At 52.4% G+C, this 18,510-nt stretch overlaps 1 protein-coding gene across 3 annotated transcripts in view; it reads left to right on the forward strand.

Annotated features, from left to right (window-relative positions):
• The window catches only part of PTPN6 (protein tyrosine phosphatase non-receptor type 6), a 34,715-nt gene extending 25,538 nt beyond the window's left edge, over positions 1 to 9,177 (forward strand). For all 3 annotated transcript variants that reach the window (XM_074983614.1, XM_074983615.1, XM_074983616.1), the window contains 13 exons: positions 735 to 957; positions 3,006 to 3,122; positions 3,242 to 3,355; positions 3,668 to 3,764; positions 5,355 to 5,434; positions 5,543 to 5,692; positions 5,843 to 5,974; positions 6,411 to 6,565; positions 7,014 to 7,081; positions 7,619 to 7,770; positions 7,938 to 8,035; positions 8,187 to 8,323; positions 8,702 to 9,177. In XM_074983614.1, coding sequence (XP_074839715.1) covers positions 735 to 957; positions 3,006 to 3,122; positions 3,242 to 3,355; positions 3,668 to 3,764; positions 5,355 to 5,434; positions 5,543 to 5,692; positions 5,843 to 5,974; positions 6,411 to 6,565; positions 7,014 to 7,081; positions 7,619 to 7,770; positions 7,938 to 8,035; positions 8,187 to 8,310 — 1,510 coding nt within the window. In that variant the 3' untranslated portion in view covers positions 8,311 to 8,323; positions 8,702 to 9,177. The remainder of the gene's footprint in view (positions 1 to 734; positions 958 to 3,005; positions 3,123 to 3,241; positions 3,356 to 3,667; positions 3,765 to 5,354; positions 5,435 to 5,542; positions 5,693 to 5,842; positions 5,975 to 6,410; positions 6,566 to 7,013; positions 7,082 to 7,618; positions 7,771 to 7,937; positions 8,036 to 8,186; positions 8,324 to 8,701) is intronic.
• Positions 9,178 to 18,510: the final 9,333 nt, after the last annotated feature.

The following is an 18,510-nucleotide window of genomic DNA, read 5'->3' on the forward strand; positions in this document are numbered from 1 at the left end:
TGGGAGAAGCAGCCCACGTGCCTGGTGGTGGACAATGAAAAGTGCCGGGAGCAGAGAACACAGACAGACCCGTGTCAATGGCCAAACAGATCCCAGCTGAAGGGCCTGCTCTGGGAACAGGAAGTGGCTGGGTGATCTGAAAGCCCTCAGGGTTCAGAGACTAGAGGCAACAGATGTCTAGTCAGAGCCAGAGTAACCCTCTGCAGTGTCAGGGGGTGCGGGTTACTTACCAGGCCCCTGCAAGGCAGACACCCCCTGGGAGTGTGATATTGAACTGGCTTCGTTGGCTTGGGTGTCTGTGTTGTGTTCCAGGAGCATCTTTATTTTCAAATAAAGAGGGAGTTATGTTGCTGGGTGCTGTGTCCTGCAGGCGGTACTGTGACTGGGTGGTGACCCTTGTGAGGGGACTGAGCTGGAAAACACAGCTCCATCTCCATCTCTTCACAGCCCCCTAGGCTCTCACCTTTATGCAAACTCTCTTCTCGTTAACTTTCCTCTGGGCTCCCTGCCCCCAGTTCACCTGTCACTCATTCCCACCCAGCTAGGCACCTCGCAGGCCCTGTCCCTCCTGGCTCTGCTCAGCCACAGGCACCTCCACGCATCTCCAACTTGGTCCCTCCACTTCCTTCTCCTACCCTTCATTCTCATGTGCCCAAGGCCTTCTATCTCTCTTGGCTTTCCTCTGGCCCTGCGGCCCTCCAGCTCATGTCTAACCCTGTCCCACTTTCTCCCAGGTGGTACCATGGGCATCTGTCTGGTCCAGCAGCTGAGTCTCTGCTCCAGTCCAAGGCCACGCCCTGGACTTTCCTGGTGCGCGAAAGCCTCAGCAAGCCTGGTGACTTTGTCCTGTCTGTCCTGACGGACCAACCCAAAGCTGGGCCTGAGGTGCCAGCGAGTGGGGCTGCCAGCGCCCCTGGGGCCCGACTCAAGGTCACCCATATCAAGATCATGTGTGAGGTGAGAGATGGGGCGGGATGCAAGGAAGAGAGCAAGCAAAGGGAGGGAAGGAAACGTTTCTCTGTGACAGCCGGGCGTCCCTTTGGCCTAATTCCTGGTTTTCCAAACTGGGGGATGTGAAGAAATTTCGGGGGGGGGGCAAGGTGACCCAGCCCCTCTCCCCAGTCCCCCCACACCCAGAGAAAGAGCCGGCCTTTGCCTCTGGCTCTCAGCCCCTGCCATTGTATGTGGGTGACCCAGCGCAGCCGCTATAAAAAGCAGGCAGTAGGCAAAGACCCACATGGAGCTGGCTGCCTCCTGCAAAGGGGATCGACTGTGGGCTCTGGTGGGGAGAAGGAGGATGGGGTTAGATGGTGGGCTGGGGGTGCCTGGCTTAGGTGAGGGGGATGGGGTAAGAGTTGGGGGCCGGTGGTGCCTGGATTTGTGGGATGGGAGGGGCTTGGGCGGGTGGCTCATGGGCTTGCAAGTCTCGGGCAGCTGGCTGGCTTGTGGGAATTGCAGTGCTTGGGCAGCCGGCCCCGGCATTGCAGGGTTCAGGTGGCTCAGGCTGGCAGCTGGCCCTGGCAATGCGGAGCGTGGGTGGGCAGCTCGGGCAGTTGGTCCGTGGCTGGGACAGGCGGCTGTTGGGCGGGCAGCTGGTCCCAGTAGCGCGGGGCTCAGGCAGTGGGTGGGCGGGCAGGTGGCTGGCCCTGGTGGCTCAGGTGGGCAGCTCTGGCGGCACAGGTCTCGGGCTGGCAGGCAGCTGTCGTGGTCAGCTCTGGCGGCTGGCATGGGGCTGCACCAGGCACGTGCAAGGGGCCAAGAAAAACCATTTATGCTTTATTTTTAATTTTAAATAGCATTTTATATCAAGTGTTTGTGTTTATTGTCAATTGCGAATTGAAGTTTTTGTTAAAGGAGGGTTGGATGATAGGAAAGAGGTGGGGGGGCGTGAGAGTTTCTCAAAAATTAAAAGGGGGGGGCGTGTGTCAGCCGTGTGTGTCAGCCATGATGCTGACAAGTTTGCAAACCACTGAGCTAGTTTTACCAACAGGAAGATGTGGAAACCGCTGGAACGTGTCTGGCTCCAATGATGTATATCAAAGCCATGCAGAGGGCTTGGCTGCCCCATGTCGGACTCCTTAGTCTTCGTCTGGTCTGAGCAGTGCCTGTGGGCATTGCTGATTTAGCTGCATCCGGAATGAGGGAGGAGTCTAGCACAGACACGGGGGGGGCAGGAGGACAGGAAGGGAACTGTGGGGCCTGGGTCGCAGTGGGAGCTCACACAGTGGAGGGAGCCTGTGAGAGTGAAGGAGAGGAGAATCTGGAGACTTCACCAGACAGTTATACGTCTGGAACAGGGACCAGAGCGTGACCCAGGGAGGCCACAGAGGAGGATGTCAGCGAGATTGAAGCTCAGTTGTTTCTGGCCTCTTTGGCTCTATAGGGTTGTTCAAACTTCATGGGGCATCCAGAAACGAGCGACTGAGCTGTCATGAGCGGCTAAGGAGCTACAAGCCTCTTTTGGGCAGCCATGTTAGTCTGTATCTTCAAAAACAAGAAGTCCTGTGGCACCTTATAGACTAACAGATATTTTGGAGCATAAGCTTTACTGGGCAAAGACCCACTTCGTCAGGAGAGGGACTTTGTTGAGGGTCCCTAAGCCTAGCCAGATGGGTAGGATGAATCCACATGTTCTAGGCCTCCTCTCACTCCGTCCATGAACACAGTGGGTTTGGGACAGTGAAAGGATGTACAGGTGAATTATGGGGAAACAAACAACTGACTTTAGGAAAGAGCTGGAGGGAAGTTGACCTCTTTGGGCTTCCATCTGCGCAGCAGGACACCTGATGAGCTCTAACATATCAGGGGGTGAGCTGACTGCAGAACAAGCTCTGAGTTGCCCATCACACCAGGCAGGCATGATGCACAACGTATGAAACATGGTGCTTCAGCCTCGACAGGGCAAGACCTGTCCAATCTCCTTGGCACAGATCATAAGCTATGCCATGCAGGACAGTGGGAATGCACATTAGGGGAGGTGAATAACGCAGCTCTGCTCTCTCCAGAATGGGAGATACACCGTTGGAGGTGCTGAGATGTTTGACAGCTTGGCTGACCTGGTGGAGCATTTCAAGAAGATTGGAATCGAGGAGGCGTCTGGATCCTTTGTGTACCTGAGACAGGTAAATGGGGCCCTTATATTAGGGGTACTTTTCGAGGCTTCACCCCTCACTGTCTACAACATGTCCAGCTCAGACCTGTCTCTCTCGCTCATCCCACCTTTCCCTTCTTCCTTACCCAGCCCTATTATGCCACCAGAGTGAACGCGGCGGACATTGAGAACAGAGTTCATGAGCTGAACAAGCAGAGCCCAGCTGAGGAGATGTCGAAGGCTGGATTCTGGGAGGAGTTTGATGTAAGCCATTGCGTTAGGATGATGTCCACGTCCTTCTTGAAGACCCTGCTCCTCATCCGTTTCCCTGCTCCAGTTATGAACTTGTGCCTTTCATGACGTCTCTGTCAGGTCATCTCTCTACCTGGCCCCCGCCCCTTACCACAGAATCAGAGCACCTCCCCGTCTTCAGAGAGTTTCTTTTCCCCATTCCCCTGCAGGCAAGGGCAGGGTATTAGCCCCATTTTAGCCCCTCATTGCCCTCCACTGTCCCTCAGTGCTCCTGCACCAATCACAGTGGGTTGCTTTGCCTAACGATTCCCTATCCCCTTTCAGAGTCTGCAGAAACAGGAGGCCAAGCACCTGTATGACCGGCATGAGGGGCAGAGACCTGAGAACAAGGGAAAGAACCGGTACAAGAACATCTTGCCCTGTGAGTCCTGCCCCGCCTAGGGAGATGCAGCGGCTGTACGTTCCTGCTTAGCAGGAAGGGGCCAGGCTGCCACACAGAGGAGGCAGGGAGGACCTGCCTAGAGTTAGCCCAGAGGAAGCCTCAACCAGCCTGGGGATTATTTGCCTTCCCGTAATGCTGAGGTCCAAGGGGCCCCTGGAAGGGTGTTTCAGGCACAGAGCAGAGGCAGGTAAACTGTCCGACCCCTGAGCTGCTGCCAGGGAAAGGGTCAGGACCACCTGGCTGGGAGGAACCATTCTCACATTCTGCCCGCTCCTGAACAGCCTCAGACCCCCAGTGCCTGGCTGCCCAGTTGCTCAGCCCTGGCACCGGCAGAGGGTTGGGTGAGGGGGCAGCGGTGCCAGGGAGGGGTGGGGTTGCTTAGGAGCAGAGGCTGGGACACACGTGACTGCTTGGGGAGGCACAGCGTTCCCCAGCCTTCTCCTCTCAGCCCTCCATGCAAATTCCCTGCCTGGTGGGGCCCTTAGCCCCAGAATGTTTGCCCACCGACGCCCTCGAGCAGGGGTCTCCCACTCAGGAGGCTGCCTGGGAGCCTCGTGTGAGGCGGCAGCAGCAGGGGTCTGCCCCCCACCCCCCACTCACCGTGGCAGTGGGAGCCAGGGGGCGCTGAGCGATGCATGAGCCTCTGCTGTGCCACCATCTCCCAGGCCAGCCCAGTGGCTCCACTTCACAATGGCAGCAGGAAATGGAGTGAGTGTCTCAGTCCCCACGTGGGCCTGCTTGGGAGATGGTGGCGGAGGGGTCAGGCTGCAGCATAGCCCCCACCCTGCGGCCGGTCCCAGGCTCCCAGGGCTTCGCAGACTAACATGAGTTGGGGGCTGTCCCGTCCATAGGACTGTTGGGGTGGCCACTGTGTGGCTCCCCCAGAGTGTGGGGCCTGGGGTGACCACACCGAACTGCCCTATGGAAGGGAAGGCTCTGCACATGCCTCCCGCCAGGCCACAGGGACGTGCTGGCATGGCACAGAGCTAGCAGCTGGAAGTTCTGCTAGCCCCGCTGCCGGGCTGGTGGTGGTGCCGTGGCCCCCAGAGAGAGTTTTTTAAATTGCCTGGGGGGCAGGCAAGGCTGTGAGATGCAGGGAGAGAGTGCACGGGCCAGCAGGCAGGGCGGGGAGATGGCGGGGGGGGCGGGGTGCACAGAGGACCCTCCACCCCATTCCCTGCACTCCCCAGAGGCCTTCCAGAGGGGGTGCCCGCTGGCCCACTGGGAGGATTCAGGAACTGGCCTTGGCCCTAAGGTAAATTGAGTCTGATGCCCTTGTCATAGGGGGCTGAGCGAGAGGCCTTGCCTCCTCAGCATCCTCTGAGTGGGGTGCGTGGGGATGACATCTGGCCAGACTGGCTGATCTGTCTCAGAGGGCAACCAGGGGTGCAGGGTTATGTGGGCCCGCTGGTTGGATCCAGCCTGAGGGACAGCAGGGGAACAGGTTTGATGAGCCCCTGGGGATCGTTTGGGAGTGTAGGGAGTCGGCCACATGGGTGTAGTGTCTGAATTTTGGGCTGGGAGGCACCTCAGTGCTGTGTTAACCTCTGCCCTGCCTTGCCTCCCTAGTTGATCATTCACGAGTCATCCTACAAGGAAGGGACCCAAATGTCCCTGGAGCGGATTATATCAATGCCAACTACATCAAGGTGAGCATCCCGAAATGCTGCCCTGTCTCAGGGTAGGGCTGGGTGGGATGTGCAGGAACCCTGGTTCCTGTAACCCTGCCCTTCCCTTGCCCATTTGCGGCTCTGCAGAACAAGCTGATCAGCCCCGATGAAGTCACCAAGACCTACATCGCCAGCCAGGGCTGCCTGGATGCGACTGTCAACGACTTCTGGCAGATGGTGTGGCAGGAAAACTCGCACATCATTGTGATGACCACCCGGGAGGTGGAGAAGGGGAGGGTAGGTGTCTCAGAAGGCTGCTGCCATGGCTGGCTCTGAGCCCACCTCCTTTCCCCTGCCAGCCACTCACCACTTGTCCTTTACCTTTTCCTTTCTCCCCTGGTAGTCTCCTCCACCCCCTCATCACCTTTTCTTCTCATTCCCTCGCAGAACAAGTGCGTCCCCTACTGGCCAGAGGTGGGCAGCACCAGAGAGTACGGGCCCTATACTGTGGAGAACTCCGGGGAGCACGATGCCCTGGAATACAAACTCCGACAGCTCCGCATCTCCCCAGTCAACAATGTGAGTGCCACGCCCCTGCACTTTAACTGGGCTGGGGAATTTAGCTGTGGCTCAGCCTCCAAGAGTGGGGAATAAGTGACTGTGGAATTTCAGGTGCCTTAGGTAAAGGGAAATGGGATTTTCAACCGCTGGGGTTTTGGTTCCAGTCTGGCTGCTGATTTGGGCGGAGAGTGGGAGACCGGCAGGCTCAAGAGCACCTGGGAATGGGGCGTGGATGTGGTTGCCCCTCTTCCAGTGCAGCCGGACGAATGCAATGAGCAACTATCGTCCCTTCTGCTGTTTGACGTGTGGGAACTAAGCAGGACAGGCTGGACCTTAGTGGGGTGACTCCTCGGTGCCTTGTCATGCAGGATCGGGTCCTGAGGGACTAGTGGGAACCAGGGTGGGGTTGTGGAACTGGGCACAACCTGTCACGTGTGTGTTTCCTTGCCCCTAGTATGAGGCTGTGCGTGAGATCTGGCAGTACCAGTACCTGAGCTGGCCAGACCACGGCGTCCCTAGTGAGCCTGGAGGAGTACTCAGCTTCCTGGACCAGATCAACCAGAAACAGGAGAGCATCCCTGATACTGGGCCCATAGTGGTGCATTGCAGGTGGGCCTAGAAGCAGTGTTGGGGGGTCGTACCTGCTCATTACTATGTGCCTGTTGTTGTGCTGCAGGGGGGAGGACTGCAGGTGTTGTGGTGCTGTTGGAGATAACCTCTGCAAACGGGACACCCTGACTGTTCACAGGCATTAAAGGTTGTGTCTGTCCCTGTGACTCATGAATGAATCCCTTTGCTGGCACTTGCATTCCACCTGCCTAAATCCATGCCCGGCTCTGGCTGGAGAGCCCATTCTCCTTTCCTGTCCCACTCTCTTGTGCAGCGTTTCTGGGCTGCTGCTAAACAAGGCCATGGTTCACCCCAGAGGTGGCTGCATTGGAGCAGTGGGTGCAGGACAGTCCTGGGAAACCTTGGAGTTGCTGCCGGCAGCTGGAAGTTGCTGTGTGAATGTGGGGTACTGCTCTCTCTCCTGACACCTGCTTGTCCTTCTGTGCAGTGCCGGGATTGGCCGCACTGGGACCATCATTGTCATCGATATGATAGTGGATACGATCTCTACCAAGGGTAAGAAACGTCCCATACCCAGGCTTCCCCTGTGAGGTCTGCCCAAGGGCCAGTACTCTCCTAATGGTTCTGGCTCTTGCCAAGGTCGTGAAGGGGAATATTTCAGGCTTTAATGGAAGGTGACACACCCCTTTGCCAAAGGCCCTGAACGGGGTGGAGGGGGCCAGCTCTTGGAGGTGTAACTGCCCGCTGGGAAAGCCAGCCAATGCCTGCTGGCTGGTGCCTGGCGGCACTTAGAGCCCTGTACTCTGATTTGTGGGTCCAGCTGCCAAGTCAGTGGTGTGCTGGGGTTGGCCAGAGATGAGCACTCCCACCTGGGGCTTCCATGGCCTGACATGGAGGCAGGCAGGGAGGGTGAGTAGCTGGGGGCTGGAGGTGCCATTGTCTCTGCCTGGCCTGGGGAGGGGAACCCCCTGGGAGTAGGCTCTGCTGGGGTTCTGTCTGGTGACCTCACAGGCCGGCAATAGCTGTCTGGGGAGGAACTCGCACCAGCAGCTCCCAGCCCATCACTGCCCCTCAGCCTCTCCCCATCTTTAGGCCTGGATTGCGACATAGACATCCAGAAGACTATCCAGATGGTACGGGCCCAGCGCTCGGGCATGGTGCAGACCGAGGCCCAGTATAAATTCATCTACATGGCCATCTGCCAGTTCATAGAGACCACCAAGAAGAAGCTGGAGGTTATGCAGGTGAGAGAGAGAGGGGCTCCATGCGCTCAGTCCCAGGAGACGCTGTGCTCTGTTATGGCACGGGGGGTCGTTAGGCCTTTGCCTCCCCAGTCCCATTACCCCACACCCCGCTGCTGTGCTCTCATTCATTCTCCTGTCCTCTCTTGTCTCCTTCCTCTCTCCGGCAGTCTCAGAAGGGGCGAGCGCAGGAGTCCGAGTACGGGAACATTGCGTACCTGCCGGCGCAGAAGAACAAACATGCCAAGGCCTCCCGGAAGTCCTCCAAGTAAGAAGGAATCTTCCCCCGCCAATTTCCCCAGGGGTTAGCTGTGCCCTTTCCCACAGCTCCAGCCCCCACTGCCCTGCTTCGGCTCCCCCCCGTTGTGGCCGCGTCTCCAGGCCCTGCTCATCTCTGTGACTGTCGGGCTCTCTCGCAGGCAGAAGGAGGAGCCAACGCTGTATGAGAACTTGGAGAACGCCAAAGGGAAGAAAGAGGAGAGAGTGCGGAAGCAGCGCTCATCTGAGAAGGAGAAACTGAAGGGCTCGCTTAAGAAAAAATAACTTCCTGCTGCAGGTGGGTTTGGGGCCTGGGCAGGGATTGTAATCGCGTTGAGTTGGGGCTGGGCTGCTCTCCGGTGCCCCAATGAGATCCTCACGTGGGGACCGCTTGGCTCTGTGGCCTTGTTTGTGCAGTGTGGGTTTGGCCAGGGCAGCTTCAGTGTGCTGGAAACACAGCACAGGAGGCCTGTTTGTCAGCGATTTTAGCGCTGCCCCCCTCAACCACATTCGCTGTGTCCACTGAAGCCCTCTTCTGTCAGCCTGACACATCTAGGGACTTTGCCACAGCCCCAGACCCATGTAGCTATGCTGAGAGCTTTGTCCTGCGGACCTGGCCTCTACCTCGCGCCCTGGCAGCATTTCTCAGCTGCTGCTGTTTTGTTTCTCCTTCCAGCTCCAGAAGACACCCTGTCTGGGATCCCCTCACAGTCCTTGTGCACTTGTTCCAGTAGGCACGTCGGATCTGTTCTGCTTTCCAGTCTGCTGCTTTGACACTTCGTACCAGTCAGATAATAACAGGCTCTCTTGTCTTCTCTGGCCACTAACTGTTCAGGCTCAGCTCCTGCTCCCCTAGTCCTTCGCAAGCTCCTCTTACTGGAGAGAGGCCCCTGCTGGGGCTAACCTCAACACTGGCATGAGGCTAGCTGCTTCGGCAAAGTCGGCTGCGGTTTGACGTTGGACCTTCAGCCTCCTGCCACGTCCCCCCTTCCAGCTCTCCCGGGAGCCAAGGGAAAGGGGTCTCCCTGCCCACAGCCTGCACCACTAGCTCCTCGGAGGATCCACTGCCCTCCTTGTGGTGCTGTAAATACTCATGGATTTGATGTGTTGGTTTTCGCTTTCCTATGTAAATAAACCTGGGCTTTTGTTTGGTGCTGTTTTTTTCTCCTGTGTTTTCACCAGCACTTGGGGTATGTCGTTTAAAACACCATTTTTAGTTATTTTGATCTGCACAAACCTAGAAGGGAGGGAGCAATCCGTTTCTTTGCTTCTGCCAGGGCCTGGTATATGAGATCTGCTAACAGGTTTTCCACGTGTTATGCTTTAAACAAAGCACATGAGATCTTTTATAGAGGAAAAGGCAGCACGCCACATTTATTGAGAATACAACAGTAGCATAGGATTGTCTCACACACACACACACACACACACACACCATGCACACAGTCCTGCCAAACGATGTTATAGTTACCAGTCCAGAGCCTGGAACAATCTATTGGCCAGCTCGACGGATCCCAGAGGGGGAGCAGGGCCTTGTCAGTTGTGATCCGATGCTCTCCGGGAGTTGGCGTCAAGACGAACCCAAAGTCCTATGGCAAAGCACCCTGCTTTTATAATCCTTTCCTCCATTGAGGTTTGCTGTGTCAGTCTGGGACCAGTGTGTTACCTTTCGATACCAATGGTTCTCAAAACATCTGCAGAAGGGTCATCCTGTAATCAATTGTCCTTAAGTAGTGCCTGCTCCATGCTTTAGAGGAGTCAGTCTTCCAATCCAATCACTTCTTGGCCAGGGGTCCACACTCATGTCCGTTCTTTGACGCTGTGAAGTCCGTCTTCACCCACGCTTTGCTCCTCCTTTCTTGGCCATCTGGATATAACCTTCTCACCTTTATCTCAACACAGACCTACCACTTTCACACACAAACAATTCTGAGAAGGACTTTCTGAGAAAAGCAGGGTAAAAGGCGGTGTAAATCAAACAATTAAGGCTTCAGCCTTCAACATCATCCTGTAATCTTATTAACATAAACGTAGTCGCAAAACTGTCTCTTACTTCCTAAATTCTGTGAACTCTAAAACAGGAGACATTCAATTAAAGAACTTAATCAATAAATATTCCAGGTGTTACTATGTTACCTTACCTTGTTGCTACCTTGTTAAGCTTAAAATTCAAAGTTTAGAGGAGAATAAAACGTTCAGCTCCAACACATGTGCTGGAGTGTCATTGCCTTAGGGTGAATTGCTGGTGTGCCGGGATCTCAGCTGCACCAGGCAGTCTATGGCATTGGAACCAGCGTCTGAGTGGTGACAGACCCCGGCCCCTGGGCTATTACAAACCCCCAGGAGCCAGCCAGTGCCTCTGTTGGCCCACCAAGGAGCTAGGGCCCTGGAGACAGAGGCAGATTGTCAATGAAGCATAGGGGGGCCCTTGCATGGTTCCCCCACCACCAACATGGAGCCTCCAGGGCCAGGCAGTCCTGCTCTGGGTCTGGGACCACCCTCCCCACAGCATGGAGGGGGGCTTCTCTGTGAGGGGGCCAGTCCCTGTGTGGAGAGGGCTGGGCTGCAGGGGGGCCTCAGGAGAGCCGCCAGCATGGGGCAAGCAGCTAGAAGGCTCCAGAGGGGCAGCTGGCCAGCAAAAAGCAGTTCTTCGAGGCAGGAAAGTGCCACTTCTCTCCAGCCACCGGCCGTGCGGCTGGCCAGTGCTCCTCGGAAGCCTTCCAGCCACCTTCATGCTGCTGGCCACCCTCTGGAGAGTGGTGGCTGCCTGTGCTGTGGGGGGAATGTGGTCAGCTGTGGCGGGAGGAGGGAAGGCAGCAGCAGGGGGTGGGCAGCCTGCAAGCTACCCAGCTGGCAGGAGGAAGCCGCACATTGGAACAGGAAAGCAGCTCCTCTCTCTAGCTGAATGGCTGTGCTGCCCCTCCTTCTGCATATTCCAGCCCCATAATAGTGCGCTGATGTTGGCAGCCACCTAGGGGGTGGCTGCTGCCCCCCGGGCAGGAGCAGAGTGGTCAGGGGATGGTGATGCCAGGGCGGAGGGTGCGCAGGTGGCTGATGGAACTGTGCCCCCGCCCCCCCCGCATCTTCAGGAGGCTGGAGCTAGCCAGCACAGGTCCAGGGGTGCCTGAGGCTGTCCTGCGCAGCCATGGAGCTCTTCCTATCTCCTCTGTCAGTCTTCTCCTCCAGCCTCACTCTGATGGCGCTGCTTCTGCACTGGGCCCCCAGGTTTGCTCCTTTCTCCTGAGGCCCTCCCATTTTGGGGGCACAGACCTGCCCCTCACACCTCACCCAGAGGCCTGTCTAGCATGTAAGTAGCCCTGCTTAAACCCACTATTGTGTGCAGCTTTCCTGGCTCCTACACTACCCCAGTCAACTGGACCAGTGAAAGGCTCTGAATTCCCCACGCCCACGTCCTTTATCTAGAAGGCTGCCTGATCCCAGGGGCTTGCCTTCCAGTCTCCTGTGTGGCAGAGCCCTTGTAATCCTGTCCTGGCCCATTCTGTACCCTGGCACCTTGAGTGCAGGGCATGGAGGCTGGCTAGCCAAATAAGGCATTGCTAGACCCTGTCTCTGCAGTTCTTAGAGACAGAAACGTTTTCATGATTTCAGTTTTCCCTGAAATCAGTCAGTACAAAAAAAAAAAAATCCCAGGAAAGAATTCATATGGACTCTCTTCCCTGAGGGTACCACCTCCAACTTCTTTTTTCCCAAGGAGCTGGAAAAGAAGTAACTAGCACACGCCACAAAAACCATACAGAGATCTGTGAGATCTCTGGTAACATGTCTGTGGCCAGGCACGAAGTTTAAAGCCCCTGTATGCCGCAAACAAGCCACCATTACTTAACGGTGAAAAAGAACATTTATTATTAAAACAAGCCGCTCTTTGCAGCCATTGTAAATGGCTTGGTGTTTAAAAAAAAAAAAGAAAAAAAAGGGTGTCAGGCCCCTTCTCCCCAGCATCAGCCCCTCACAGCTGGGGTTACAATCCCCCTCCAGATGTGACCAGCTAGAAGTCCCCCCCCCGTGCTGGGCCTCTCTGCTGCTCACCACATCAAGGAGCAATGGGTGCTGTCCAGCGCTCTGCTTGGTCTCCTCCAGAGCTCTCATTTCACACCTGTGCCCTGCGCCCCCCAATGCTGAGGGCTTATTTGTTGCCCCCCCCCACTCAGTTGGTCCCCGGGTCCAGTAGTCCCGCCCACTAGTCGGGGTGGGGGGGGCTCAGCAGTGGGCAGACCTAGCCCACCCACTTCCCAGGTGGCCAAATAGCTGCTGTTCACCGCGCCCCCAACTCCAGGCCACATCTGGTTTCCAGGCTGTGGCCTCTGCTGAGTCTCAGGGCCTCTCTGTCTGCAGCCCTCCAGCCAGTGTGGATTTGCTCGCTGGGCCACGTTTCAGGGGTTCTGTCTGCAGCCCTCCTGCCAGCACGGCTCAGCTCAGCCAAATGCTGTCTGGCCCCTCGGCCCAGCACACTCAGCCTCTGCTCAGGCACAGCCAGTTCACGCTGAGGCTGGGCCTTGCCCCAGTCTCCTCACTCCGGCACTGGTCTGTCTCGCCCTGTCAATCAGGCTCAGTTGGAGAGCCAACTTCTTCCCATTGCCCTTGGGGGGGAGGGGGGGGCTGGCAGTCTCAGGGTTCTGATTCCTCAAAGACTCTTCCCTTCGAGATAGGCGCTAACCAACCCCAACCCCTCTGAGTTTTCAGTAGGTGGCCAACAACCCCCTTGCACTTAGTGCCTGTGCCTGTGGCCAACACCCAGGTCTAACTGTGCACCATGGGCTGGCTTTCAGCACCCCACTAGTAAAAGCATTTCAGTGCCACTGGTGTTAAACCTAACCAGGTGGTCCAGACCACAGTTTCTCAACCAGGGCTACGTACACACTTAGGAGTACACTGGGTGTTCCGGGGGGGACGGGGCATCAACTCAGCTAGATATTTGCCTAGTTTTATAACAGGATACATAAAAACACTAGTAAAGTCAGTACAATCTAAAAGGTCATTCAGGCAATGGCTTGTTTTTAACTGGTGCATGTGCCTTATGCAGAAAGGTAAGTACGATATTTCTATTCTAATTCATTTAGTTGATAATTAGATGGTAGAAAGTCAGCACGGTTTGAGGAGTAGTGTAACCCCTTTTCTCTCCTCCGTGGCTTTCTTGGGAGCAGACAGCACTCAGTTGTGTGTCTGTGCACCTGAGAGGTTCAATATTAAAGGAGACCCTGTGTCCCCCAGTGGTGATACTGGGTCGTCGGGAATCCCCTTTCCATCCTTGATTTCTAAAGCTCTGTAAAATGGTGGTGCCTCCACCTGGTTGGCCCCTGTACACACTTAATGCTGTGCCTTTGGAAACCCCCAGGAAACTGATTTCAGTGATACTCTGGATTTAACTCCCAAACTGTATAAATAGTATATATCTAATAGCCCACATAAGAATCAACAGCCCCCTTCACTTGACAACTTAAGGAGACGGGGTAGAGACTAAACATGAATGAAATGCGTTATCACTGTACACAGAAATGAATGAAACATAAGTGGCATGTACGCTGCCCTCCAGTCTCCCACCCTAGAGTGGACACGCTTTAATGAGCAAAGTTCCGGTTACTGGCTTGTGACGGCGGGTGGCTGTTGTTCACTGGATCGCAGACAGCTTGGTGAGGCTTCTGTGTGTCAGTCCAGGCAAAGCAACACACACACACACACACACACACACACACACACACACACACACACACACACACGAGAGAGATCAAGCTCCTTCCCTGCAGTGTCTCTCATTAGCAGGTTGTAACGCCCCAAAGCAGTTCCTGTCCGGGAGAAAACGTCACCATTGCCTTGAAGCAGTCCATTCCATCAGCTTCAACTGTCCAACAACAGGAGCTCCCCATTATCTTCTTTTCCCAGCATCACCAAAAAAAACCCTTCTCCTTTCCAAAGCCTCATGGGCGTGGTAGTCTCCAGAGCCAGACTGCCACACACAACTGCTGGATGCTCCCACATACAGAAGGTCCTGTGTTAGTGTCCTTGTGATACACATCTCATAGCGCTAGAAGGGACCACAAGGGATCATCAAGTCCAGTCTCCTGCCCTCTTGGCAAGACCAAATTCCATCCCTGATGGGTTTTTTTTTCTTTGCACTTGATCCCTAAATGACCCCCCTCAAGGGTTGAACTCACACCAGCTGAGCAAGCCAATACTCAAACCACTTAGCTATCCCTCCCCCACAATAGTGTTGCATGTTTTTGTATGTAATTAGTTTTTAAGTGAGGTGTAACTTGGTGGTACACAAAACAAACCTGACTCCTGCAAAGGGTATAGTCATCTGGACAGGTTGAATGGCATTGCTTTCAAGACTTCAAATTACTTTAGGACCATGTTTCTCAACCTGTGGTATGCATACCCCTAGATGTCTTGGGGGTACTTACATATTTTTTGAAAAGGGGGGATTTTACAAAAAAAGTTTGAGAAATACTGGTCCAGGCCTTGGCCCACCAAGACCAACCTGTGGCTACTCTCCTGCTCTTTCAGACGTTTTAAACCTGCCTAAAAAATCAATGTTCTTTTTTTGTTTTGCTTTTGCAGTAATGAAGTGAATCTGTGCACCTGATAGCTAAAAATAATACAAAAAATGAAGCTGCGGCAAAAAGACTGTATATCATCTTGTTTCAAATCTCTATAAGTACTGAATAGAGACTACATCATAAAGTATGGGTGAGGGAACATCGCACTTATCTGCTCACTTGCCAAGCTGTGGGGATACCACAAAAATTGTACAAATGGACTCTCAAATGGCACCAGAACTCCAAAATATTGGTAACTATGTCAAAGTAAGGGAAGAAAACCACCCTGAAGACATTGCATTATGGTCAAAACCTGTTTCTTTGGATATGATAGACTATTTCTTGGTCAATAACCCCCAAAACGTAGGTAAGCTGGAAAATTTGAGGAAAAGAATATGTGGTTGGAAGACAAAAGCAATTTCGAGGTCTTCATAAGTCCCATTTTTCTGAAGATAAAGAAAAATGGGACCACAGAAATGAGACATTGGTTGATATTTTTGGAAAACCACCAAGGAAGTCTCCTGTTATGTTTGCAAATTACTCCCTGACCATCGTAAAAGAAAACATACATTAGTTGATGGGCATTCTAATTGGAGAAATTTTGCAAGAGATATTGCTGATCATGAAACTTCCAACAGTCATATTAAGTCTATGTATGTTTGTTTAAATATGAAAATTATTCAGAAGAATTGCTTCTGTATCATCAGCTTAGTTTGAGAAAGAACATTTTTGTTGGCGGAAAGTGCCGTGGTGAAACTTCCGTTTTCTTTGGGGCTACCTCTAAGAGGACATGATGAGGAATCATCATTGTCAAATCAAAAAGGCAATTTTTTTGACCCACCTTGAGTATCTTAGTGAATTGGACAATTTTCTCAATGAACATTTGAAAAATTATCAGTATTGTGGGTCAGGAAAGATCAACTTTTTAATGCAACCAAACCTACAATGAGTTCACTACTATAATGGCAGAGCAGCTCAGAAGGTTGCCAAGCACTACAGTATTCAATAATAGTTGATTCATCGCCAGATGTGAATCATGTAGACCAATTAACATGGTACATGACTGACAAAGGTGAAGTTGTAGGGCAATTTGCTTTGTTCCACTGAAATCCCACACTTCTGAATGGCTGGAGACAATTTGGCAATCAATGCAAATTTAGGTTTGGATATTAAAAATTGTCATGCGCAGAGCTTTGATAATGCCACAAATATGTCAGGAAAGTAGTCAGGCTTACAGAAAAGCCTGAACTATGCAAATCTCTCTACTTTTTTCATATAATCTTCCAGCTATTCCTGAAATTTAATCTGCAGCACCGCAGCCAAATCTTGTGAGAGAGCTTCACATATTTTGATTTTGTTCAAAACATGTATGCTGTTTTTTTTTTCGCCCAGTTTCTACACATCAGTGGAGTATGCTACATAATGCTTGGAGCAGGCAAATGGAAAACATTTGACAGTCAAATGAATTTGTGACACCAGATAGTCTGCTCCTGCAGATGCAGTTTTGGCTTTGAAAACGAGCTATGACCTTACAAAGAGAACCTTATTCGTCACAGCCACATCAAATTCTCAAAAAGCACGTGCAAAAACTGAAGCAAAATCCTTAGCAGAGAAGTTTGAAGTAAACGGTTCCACACAATAGTAAACACAGCAATGTCAGACTTTTCACAGAAATAACGCCAGCAGCAAATCACTGCAAAAAGCTGATCTGTATTTATGGAATGCTGTGCAATTGTTAGCTTCAGTTGAAGGTTTTGTCATGGGATTTTGAAATGACTGTAGGTCAATGGAAAGCACAGTACTAGCATTAACAGAAAATGGAGGTTCTTCTGCTATCTATAATAAGGAGCACAAAAAACCAGGAAGTTATTTCTGATGAAACCAGAAAGAATGGAATCAACTAAAAAGGAAAAAAGAAGATCACTGCTGAAACCATTAGCGTTATTTGTGACACACTAACAGTGCCGTAGAGATGAAGTGCTGAAGAAAACTGTTGATTTATTGTGCATGTTTTTTGACAGAAGTATGGATGAAGATGCTAAAAGCCACCACACTGAGACATTGTGTATTCTACTAAGAGGCCATATATACAAATCTTTTTGAAGATGTAGTGAAACATTTCATCAAAAATGATGAGGTCTGTGCTTCGAGAGCACCAATTGATTTGTATACTTATACAGGATGGTTCGCAGACAACGTTTCCAAATGTAGAAACCATTCTGAAGACATATTTAACAATACCTGTCATAAATGCTTCTGGTGAATGTTTTTTTTTCCTGTACTGAAACAAGTTAAATTTTTTTGCAAAATACGACGTCAGGAACATTTGCCAAGTTCATCACTATTGACAATTGAAAGAGCCTGGTTACAAATATTACTTGTGGTGACTCAACTAACAAATTTTTAAAGACAAAGTATAAACCGAAAGCTATCTGAATTTTTTTTTCAACCTGAATGTGTTTCAGCTGAAGTTAACTTTTATTTTTCCATTCATGCACCATCTCTCATTTTATTTTCACAAATTTTTCACCTTAGTATAATGCAAATACACACTTTCATCTAGACCTGAAGGTCTCAGCCTGTGCACCTAGAACTGCATTCAGCAGTTCTCACCCTTTTTGAGGCGGGGATCCAGTCTGTCAATTTAGTAATGACTTTGTGACCCAAGGCAATTCAAAATGTGACAGGGGCTCTCCCCTGGGAAAAATGCACCCCCACCTGCCCCACAGATTAAACCCCTCTCAGCCCCAAACTGCCCCCACACTGACCTCACACAAGCCCCATGCACTGCTGCTGTTCCTCCTTCACCAGGACACTGCTGTCTCCCCTCTGTGCAGCTCCCCTCAACCCTCCTACTCCCTTCCCCCACCTGCAGTGCGGGCAGTTCCTTACCCTGCTGTACTGAAATGGGACTCAATTTAATTGGTTTGACAGCCGGATCCCTCCCGCCAGCCATTAAAACAATTTGAGTTCCAGTTCAGCGCAGCAGGGCAGGAACTGGGAGTCAGAGGAGTGAGTTGTGGGGCAGAGTGGGAGCCTCAAATGGCTTCTTAAAGAGCCACACATGGCTGGGAGCTGCCCGGCCGACAACCCTGAGAAAATCAAATGGTGACTCATGTTTGAGTCCTGACCATAGGTTGGGAATCCCTGATTTAGGTGGACTGAGGAAAGGTTATTATGATTTGCTAATAAAGTACTGTTGGCCAAAACACTTACAGTTAGCGAATAGTATCGACAATATTTGGAAAGGGCATTAAGTGGTCCACCGAGACCCACAGCAATTTTCAAGTGGTCTGTGGGGGGGAAGAAAAAAGATTATAAAAACAATCAAGGGACCTCATTTTTTAGTTCTTATCGGTGCTTTTTTTGTACTGGCACTTGCCGGTACTCAGTACTGCCACCACAGCAGCCCCAGCTACAATATTGGCTAAGGGAGGAGGGGTGAGGAGCCAGCTGCATACTGGCTCCGCCTTGTTTTTTTTTAAATACAAAAAGCGCTGGTTCTCAGTAGGTCTGTAGGTGTCTGGCCTAAAGGGAACGAAAAAGGGGAGGGGCAGGAAGAGGGAATTTTTTTTTCTTGGTTAAATCCACCCCTGCCTGGAGGTAAAAGGTGCTGTGTCCCATTCCCTGGTGGCTGCTGAAGCAGCATGTCCTGTGTTGGGTTGTGAGCAACAACCGTGGATTTTACCATATGCATTCAGCAGCTGAGGTCTCAGCTGCTCACCACCAGGCCATTCTTCATGCGGAATAACTTCTTTTTGCCTCGGCGCCTCTGAAAGCTTGTTTCCAGAATTAGCCTGGTTCTCTCACCAATGGCTGGCTAGGGCACGTGTAGCAGGTTGGTTTGCCAGGCATTGAAATGCAGCAGTCACTGGGTTCTCTTCAATGGCTGCACAGCAACACCAGGCCAAGAAGTGACAAATGACTGTGC

The sequence above is a fragment of the Carettochelys insculpta genome, chromosome 1, assembly GCF_033958435.1.
Source record: "Carettochelys insculpta isolate YL-2023 chromosome 1, ASM3395843v1, whole genome shotgun sequence".
NCBI classification, from domain to species: Eukaryota; Metazoa; Chordata; order Testudines; family Carettochelyidae; genus Carettochelys; species Carettochelys insculpta.